Source organism: Zeus faber (assembly GCF_960531495.2).
Source record: "Zeus faber genome assembly, chromosome: 5".
Lineage (NCBI taxonomy): Eukaryota > Metazoa > Chordata > Actinopteri > Zeiformes > Zeidae > Zeus > Zeus faber.
Window position 1 is genome coordinate 17,702,914 of NC_137192.1, and position 9,151 is coordinate 17,712,064.

General features: G+C 42.8%; 1 protein-coding gene across 1 annotated transcript; it reads left to right on the forward strand.

Moving 5' to 3' along the window:
• Nucleotides 1-420: 420 nt before the first annotated feature.
• Nucleotides 421-2,680, forward strand: npffl (neuropeptide FF-amide peptide precursor like; the record flags this gene model as incomplete). The annotated part of the gene is made up of 3 exons (XM_080001013.1): nt 421-567; nt 1,643-1,758; nt 2,560-2,680. The coding sequence occupies 3 exons, from the start codon at nt 421-423 to the stop codon at nt 2,678-2,680; spliced, it is 384 nt and encodes a 127-aa protein (XP_079857139.1).
• Nucleotides 2,681-9,151: the final 6,471 nt, after the last annotated feature.

Genomic DNA, 9,151 nt, shown 5'->3' on the forward strand with positions numbered 1-9,151 from the left:
TTGTGCTGTGCAGCCCCAGGGGCCACATAATGAGACCATTTTCACCCCCAATCCTCACAAATGCCCTGATCCTGCTAAATGGAAGCGGTAAAGACTCGCATTAAGCACGTTGCTTCCTCCAGCGTGTCCCCTGTCCCCCTCTGACCGTCCATTTCCACCCTCCTGGGGTCTCCCCGGCGGTTGGCACGAGGGCTATATAAGAACTGACCGGGACGCCGCCGTCATTGAAGTTCGGCAGGACGGCAAATCAAGATAACAACGGCAAAACAACCTTGAAAGGGGGCAAACGACATTCTCCCTCCTCTGTGGTTTTGAAGTCAACGGGTGTGGACCAGGCGGATCCAGCAGCTGATTCTCTCCCATAGATTTTGTCAACTTTTATCCAACCGACCAACCACCTCTTTCGATCGGCGAAGCGTCATGGACACCGCAGCCGTGGTGACTCTCCTAGCTCTGACTTTGGCCGTTGCTGGCGTCAGCCACGCGGTTCAGGACCAAGACGGACTCGGCAGGAACGACATCCTGCCCAGCTCAGAGGACAACATGGCCGACGGCCTGCTGGGACTGGTGAGAGAAAGGGTCGTTCACTCAGCTAGGGGCCAGTATCTTGGTTATGGCGTAGGTAACTGGAGCTCTGTCACAATGGTTGACTTGAATCTGAAATCCCTGGTGTATCTGAGATTTCAGATCAGGGATATTTTGGGGATAACAATGAAAACAGCCGATTGATGGGGCAGTTATTTTAAGCGCACACTTTTTGAAGGCTAATCTGCCTCTGGCCAGAAAATGTGTCTTTTTTTTTTTTGTCCACCGTGACAGGGATATCTGTTGCTTCTTGAGGGTGGTAGAGACTGAATCAAAAAGTTATTTCAGAAACTCACTTGATTCATGCAGTGCTTTTAGATATCGTTTGGGCGTCTATTTTAGGGGATCTCTGGTTATTATGAGGGGAAGGCTGACACATTTAAACATAAGATCACAACTGCAATTTCTCCCCTGAAAAACTTCTACAATAAAATTCCAACCCCACGTTCTTGGCTTTATGTTCTATGTTCTATATGTTCTTTATATTCTATGGCTCTATGTGGGACACGTTTAGATGTCGATTTTTGGCAGCCTTTGGGAACACATCCGTGACCTGGTTTTACTGAAATCTATCTTTGAACATCCAGCAAAGACAGAAGGACAGATTTGCAGAGGCTCGCACCCCTGCGGTTTAGGTCACAGACACAGAAAATGACCTGAAGTTGGCCACGTCCCAAAACTGGCCGGTTTATCCAGATTTTCATCCTAGTGTGAAATAAATGATAGTAAGAGTGAGATTGCAGCACATCTAAAGTGCCTGTTATGCTCTATATCTGCTAGTGGGAAGTTAATGCATTATAAAAAAAATCTCTATATAGGTCAATGTGCATATTTGCAAATGACAAGTTATTTTCAGGTCCCCTTTTGGATGTATGTGTATTTGTCATTCTATAAGTGTGCATTAAGAGCATTCCTGTTTTTCTGCTGGTTGCATTTGCATGTGTCTGTGTGTGTGTGTGTGTGTGTGTGTGTGTGTGTGTGTGTGTGTGTGTGTGTGTGTGTGTGTGTGTGTGTGTGTGTGTGTGTGTGTGTGTGTGTGTGTGTGTGTGTGACCCAGGAGGGTGATAACTTGGACAACGGGGTTGATGATCGCCTGCTGATGTCGGTGCTGAGGTCCCTCCTGCTGGGTGCGCAGAGAAAAGCCAGGAATTCTGTCCTCCATCAGCCACAGAGGTGAGAGCGTGGACACACACACACACACACACACACACACACACACACACACACACACGCATCCACGCACGCGCACGCGCACACACACAGACACACAGAGGCACACAGAGGCGCACACCAGCAGAACACACATACATTAGATTCACATACAAAACACACACAGACACACTCAAAAACACACAAACACACTTATGACCACACAAACATACAACCGCGCTGACAGTAGCATTAGTGGTTGTTCTCTAGCTGTTCAAATTAGTCCGTTTATATTCAAATTGAGTCAAAAATACTGAATTTAAGAACTTTAATTGGTCAAATACGCAAATGTAAGAACTTTAAAAATGGAAATCTTTAACGTCTTCTGAAATCACCTGTGAGGTTTAAGCTGTTTGTTACTGGAGCACGCCCAGCAGACTGCACGGGGCTACAGTTTAAACCATATAAAGCCCTTTTTCATGTCATAGCCTTTTCATTCCTGGAGTTTTAAAATGCATTTTCCAGCATTATGACATTGAGATGGCCTTTAGGTCCATGACCAAATTACTCTGAGATAAGATCATCTTTCTGCGTTAAAGCGATGGCCTACACCCTAAGAACTAGAAAAGGAGAAGGAAAAAAACAAAACATAATCTTCCCCTTTAGCGCTCACTCATTCTTTACCTCGAATAGATTCTCTAATAATGCTTATTTTGTCATGAAATACATCCATTGAATCTCGCGCTTAGAAAGATCGCGCCATCAAACGCGTGATTCTATAGGAAAGAAATTGTGATTCCTGAATGTCACCGCTTCCCTTTACAGATTTGGGCGCGGCTCCAGAGGACAAATGGTGTCTGAGGAGCAGATACAGTCCCACGACTGGGAAAGCGCCCCCAGTCAGATCTGGAGCATGGCCGTGCCACAGAGATTTGGCAGGAAATAAGAGGACTGAGGCCCCCCAGCCGTCTCCGACAGAGAGAGGCAACCGCGGAAAAATGTCCTGAACGTTAGAAGCGTAAATTATGCAGCACATTATTTCATTCTTTGTCTTTGACCGTCAAAAACAATTTGATTATGCCATTGGGTTTTAGGAGATGTGTTACATTTTTCACCATGTGTTTCTCATTTCTTCTCTTGATTGAAACACCGAGCTCCGCATGTTGGTCGGTCGGTGGCATTTCAGGTTGTGAAATGGCAGGAATTTCTTGAGTAGAACATTTTATTTATTATTCTTCTGTTCTACTGTACAACCAATAAAAAGGCTTTTAACTTGAAAGAGCATTTTGTGTGTGTTTCATGTATTTGCATCCTTTTCATCTCCAAAGGGCCCAGTGAATGCTCGACCCACCCACCCACGCACACACACACACACGCACACACGAACGCACATACACACGCACACACTGCATCCATATCTGTATGAAAAAAGGCGTGAGCCACATTAACAGATAGGTACTTAACTACTTCAAGTTCAAACTGATTTCCACCCGACCTTGCCAGGGTCAGGCCAATCACAACCATTTATCTCATATGGGGCAGGTTTGATACGATGCGGATGAGAGAGCCGTTAATGCACGTTACCAAGATGGCTGATGGTCTGCTGAATCCGCTATCGCAGTATTAAACCAACTAGACGGTATACCTTCCTTCAAAAGCTTTTGTTGATAAGAATGATGCCTTTGCTGTACTTCCGAAAGGTTCATTTACCAACTCAGTCGCTCAGCACGTTGCCACACGTTTTGTTGCTCTGATTGGTTGTAAGTCTATCCAATGCTCTGATTGGCTGAGGGTCTATCCAATGCTCTGATTGTTTGTAGATCTATCGAGTGCTCTGATTGGCTGTAGGTCTATCCAATGCTCTGATAGGTTGTAGGTCTATCCAATGCTCTGATAGGTTGTAGGTCTATCCAATGCTCTGATTGGTTATAGGTCCATCCAGTGCTCTGATTGTTTGTAGATCTATCGAGGGCTCTGATTGGTTGTAGGTCTATCCAATGCTCTGATTGGTTGTAGGTCCATCCAATGCTCTGATTGGTTACAGGTCCATCCAGTGCTCTGATTGTTTGTAGATCTATCGAGGCACACACATACACACACACACACACACACACACACACACACACACACACACTCATACTATCTCTCGGAAAGCATAAAAATTGAATTGATCTTTTGGCTTTTTTTAGGTTAAAAACCTACAAACCTGTGACTTTCAAGGACAGCAACAACACAAAAGGATGATTCACAGGAAACAGGAGGTTTAAAACCATTAATGTTACAAACTGCTTCCCAGAGTAAAAACATCACTTTGTCTTGTGTTGTTTGTTTTATTAAATTACAGTAAACATGTGTGAGTGTGTGTGTGTGTGTGTGTGTGTGTGTGTGTGTGTGTGTGTATGTGTTGTGGGTTTCCATACCACCTGGAGAAGCAGCTTGCAATAAGCCTCAGCACTAATTAAAAGACGCCGACATGCAATTACTCCACGCTTTCGCTGTTTCCGCTGCCAATTACTGGGACGGCAACACGTCAATTCTCCGCTGGTGGAGGCTTTTCTGGGCCTGACCTTTCAGTCGGGCCATGAGCACAATAGACAGGATGCTCAATGGATGCGGGCGTGAGGACGGACACTGAGGAGGGTCATCTTAATCTTTATATTTTATCTGAATCCTTATCCTTATCCATTATATTGCATTTTATGACTCTTGAACCTTTTTTCTTTTTCTTTGATGTTGGTGCTTGAATGGGCGGCCTATTTAACTGCAATGCTTGGAACATGTAATCAGTTTTGATCAATACTACATGCTGTGAGTTCCATGTGTTTACTTACATTATTCATCCCTCACAATATCTATAAATATCTATTATACTCCCTAGCGAATGACGTATTTCAATGCGAGGACAGCGTAGACGACTATTTAGCTGATACGGCTGCACGATATGAGTGCTGCAAATCCCGGAGATTTCAGGAAATTGCTTTATAAACTGTTTTCCTCGAGTCCAATTAATCATGTTCTTCAAGGTGCATGTTATTGGAAAAAATCAAGGACATTAGACCTACATTAGAGAGTATAGTGTGTGTGTGTGTGTGTGTATGTGTGTGTGTGTGTGTGTGTGTGTGTGTGTGTGTGTGACCCAGGAGGGTGATAACTTGGACAACGGGGTTGATGATCGCCTGCTGATGTCGGTGCTGAGGTCCCTCCTGCTGGGTGTGGATAGATAGATAGAGAGATAGATAGAGAGATAGATATAGATAGATAGATAGATAGATAGATAGATAGATAGATAGATAGATAGATAGATAGATAGATATAGATAGATAGATAGATAGATATAGATAGATAGAGAGATAGATAGATAGATAGATCGATAGATAGATAGATAGATAGATAGATAGATAGATAGATATAGATAGATAGATGGATAGATAGATAGATAGATAGATAGACAGATAGATAGACAGATAGATAGATAGACAGATAGATAGATAGATAGATAGATAGATAGATAGATAGATAGACAGATAGATAGATAGATAGATAGATAGATAGATAGATAGATAGATAGATAGATAGATAGACAGATAGATAGATAGACAGATAGATAGATAGACAGATAGATAGATAGATAGATAGATAGATAGATAGATAGATAGATAGACAGATAGATAGATAGATAGATAGATAGATAGATAGATAGATAGATAGATAGATAGATAGATATAGATAGATAGATAGATAGATATAGATAGATAGATAGATAGATAGATAGATAGATAGATAGATAGATAGATAGATAGATAGATAGATAGATAGATAGATAGATAGATAGATAGATAGACAGATAGATAGATAGACAGATAGATAGACAGATAGATAGATAGATATAGATAGATAGATAGATACTACTAATACAATTAAAAAAATAATGACAATATGCAATAAACCTAAGGAATAAACAATAAACACTAAAAATAAACCTCAACATTAACTATAAACCACTGCATAAAACAACAGAGAGAGAGAGTTAGAGAGCGAGAGAGAGAGCGAGAGAGAATGAGAGGTAGGTGGGGTGATGGAAGATGAGGGTATTTGTTTGGCTTCTGCTGTCCATGCTGCTGTCTGTGTGTAATCAGCACAGCAGGAAATAAAGCCACGGTCACCTCATTTGAATTTTTGGATTCAGGGGCATATTCGCAGCATTTTGGGACACACACACACACACACACACACACACACACACACACACACACACACACACACACACACACACACACACATACACACACGATAATGTATGATTTACTGACCTTTCCATGGCTCCATCCCCGGTCCCCATTTCACTAATGGCCATCATCTTGGGAGGCGGCCATCTTGGACAGCACGCAGGGAGGTCACAGCCGTGGCCGGACATGTCCATGACACAGCATAATTTGTCACACACAACAAGCTTTAACGGCCGGACGACAGGGTGAAAAAAGAATAAGAGGGATGTCATTGTGACTTTCAAGGTTATAAACTGGAGCAGCCCCCTCCATCATGACTAAACAGCATGAAGGCATTTAATACATTTGAAAGGATGGTGTTGAGATCAAATGAAGATATATTTTACAGCATTTAAATTTTCTAATGTTCTAGTTTAACATCTTCTTGCCCATTTTCGATTGTTGTAGGTATATTAAAGCTGAATGAATTTGTACTGTGACAATTACAAATGAAGGCTCAAAAAGTAATGTGAATGAGAGTGTGTGTGTGCGTGTGTGTGCGTGTGTGCGCGTGTGTGCGCGTGTGTGCGCGTGTGTGCGTGTGTGTTTTCAAGGCCGTAAAAGCCTGCAAGACCCTCCCTCCGTCCCTCAACGCAGCACTCCACCTCCATCCATCTCGTGATCTTAGCCCGGGGAAAGAAAAACCCAAATCTTGTCACGACATGTGAGCCGGTGGCTAATTGGCAAGATAGAGCGGGGGAGTGGTCCTCTGGAGACTGTGACACACACACACACACATCAGGGTGAAGGTTTTGGGTGGATTTATCCTCTTGTTTGATATACATGTGAGCTGGAAAACCGTACCAGATGCTGATTATCAGAATATCCTCAAAATATTCCCAATTGTGGCTTGAGAAACTTGACTTAAGTGAAATATGTTAAATAAATAAATAAATAAATAAATAAATAAATAAATAAATAGACAAACAAACAAACAAACAAACAAACAAACAAATAAATATATAAATAAACAACAAACAAACAAACAAACAAACAAATAAATAAATAATATTTGACAAATAATAATCAATAACAACCTTTGACAAGCTCTGAACTAGTGCATATGACATCCACAACATGTTTTCATGTTGTAAAATGTTTGTTTTGTAATAAAGTGACGTACTGTACATACATACAGCTGTTTTCTATACAGTAGCTGCTTTACTCCAATGATAAGCAACACTAAAGGAAATGGAAACGCTCTGCAGCCGCGAAGGCAAATACACACAAAGGCACAGAAACACACACACACACACACACACACACACAAAGGTGCTACACATTGGCCGAGACATACATAGGGACATTTTTAATTTGTAATGCCGTCAATGACACACACACATGCACACACACACACACACAACACACACACACACACACACACACACACACACACACACACACACACACACACACACACACACACACACACACACACACACACACACACACACACACACACAGATCATCGGGCAGGGACGAATCTACATCTGAAACATTTAATTGTCAATTACATTTACACATGCTCAGAATTTGACTCAGTGAGCTAGTATGTACACACGCGCACAAACACGCACGCACGCAGGCACGCTCGTACGCACGTACACACGCATGCACACACACACACACATTGGCAGCCACCGAGAGCAAAGCTTTCTGCTTTGACAAAAGACTCTGGGTTCTGGAGGGCTTTTGTCACAGTGACAGCCTTTAATTATCTCTCTTGTTCTCATTCACTTTCCACTGTCTTCTCTCCCAACAACACCAGGTTGACATTTTCCACACACTCGCTGGGTGTTCTGTTGAACAACATTGTAGTTAATATTTGGATTTCACATTTTCGCCTGTGTCTTTTGCCTATGGTGTGTGGGGGGAGTGGGGGTGGGGGTTGTATTCTGTATCTCTTGAGCCAGGTAGATGCTGCCCTGTATGGTTTTTATCCATTAAATATTCCTTTTCCAGTGTAAATTTAGTCTCACTTCTCACTGTGCTTGAACACAGTCCAATGGGGCAAACGCTTTAAGCCTGAAGAAATTGTTAAATGTCCTTTTCAAAATCAGCAATCTCCCTTTATAGGGGGAATGCCATAATGCACTTTTGACATGTTTTAAATAAGTCATGTGAATTCAATCATTCATTCATGTGAAGTCATGTTTAATTTAAAATTACTTTTTTGCAATTGCCTCAGTAACATCCCATAGCTACACCAGGTTGGGAATAGGAAGTGACAGCACTTCCTGTTTCTAGTCTCTTACAAGAGCGCGGTTGTCACCAAAAGAGAAGATTTGCGGAGGTGCAAAATAGTAAATAAGAGTCAGGACAACCTGATAAAGTGCAGGTTGTGACATAAAATGACTGTCTGACAATATTGGGAGCTTCACATTTTTGAAAATAAGATTTTAACTTTTTCAAGGCTTAAAGTCTGCAAATCTTGCCCCGTTGGATGGGATCCAAACAAAGTGAGAAGCTGCAGCCGAATGGCACGTTCTTCCATGATGAAGCGTTCAGCAGAGGTTGCACTATCAACAGTTATAAATGATGGGAGCCAACATGGCTCAACATGGCTCATAATCACCGCAGGCATGAACCCTGTGGTAATTAAGACACATCAATGACAATGGTGCCATACTTTGGGGCCCGGTAGCTGTGTGCTGCAGGGAGACTGAGCTGCCGGGATGATCAATATAAACTGTGCTGCTAAGGTGGCTGTGGGACATGCCCGGTCAGATGTGTGTAGGGCTCCGATGAGGCCATTTCACGGCTTCGGCTGCGCTTAAAAATAGATGTCCGCCCCTCGATGTCAAGGCTGTCGTCAACAAGCCGTGTCAACGTTTTTGTCTCCGTGACTCACACCCGTACCATGCGTCACAATTGCAATTTATATAACTTCAAATGCGTACGGGTGTGGATGTTTCTAACCCGTATCATGTTTGAGTGAAATGGTGCTAATAGTGACTCCATGTGACATGTTCACAGGGGGGAGATAACAGAGAAACGGACTCTGTGTAGACAGAGAGAGAGAGAGACGGAGAGTGAGAGAGAGTGCGAGACATGGGGAGAGAGAGAGGGAGAGAGAGAGAGAGAGGGTGTGTGTGCCTCGATCGCTCCTCAATGCAGGGGGTGCTGCAGATTAGCCCTTGGCTCCACGCAGC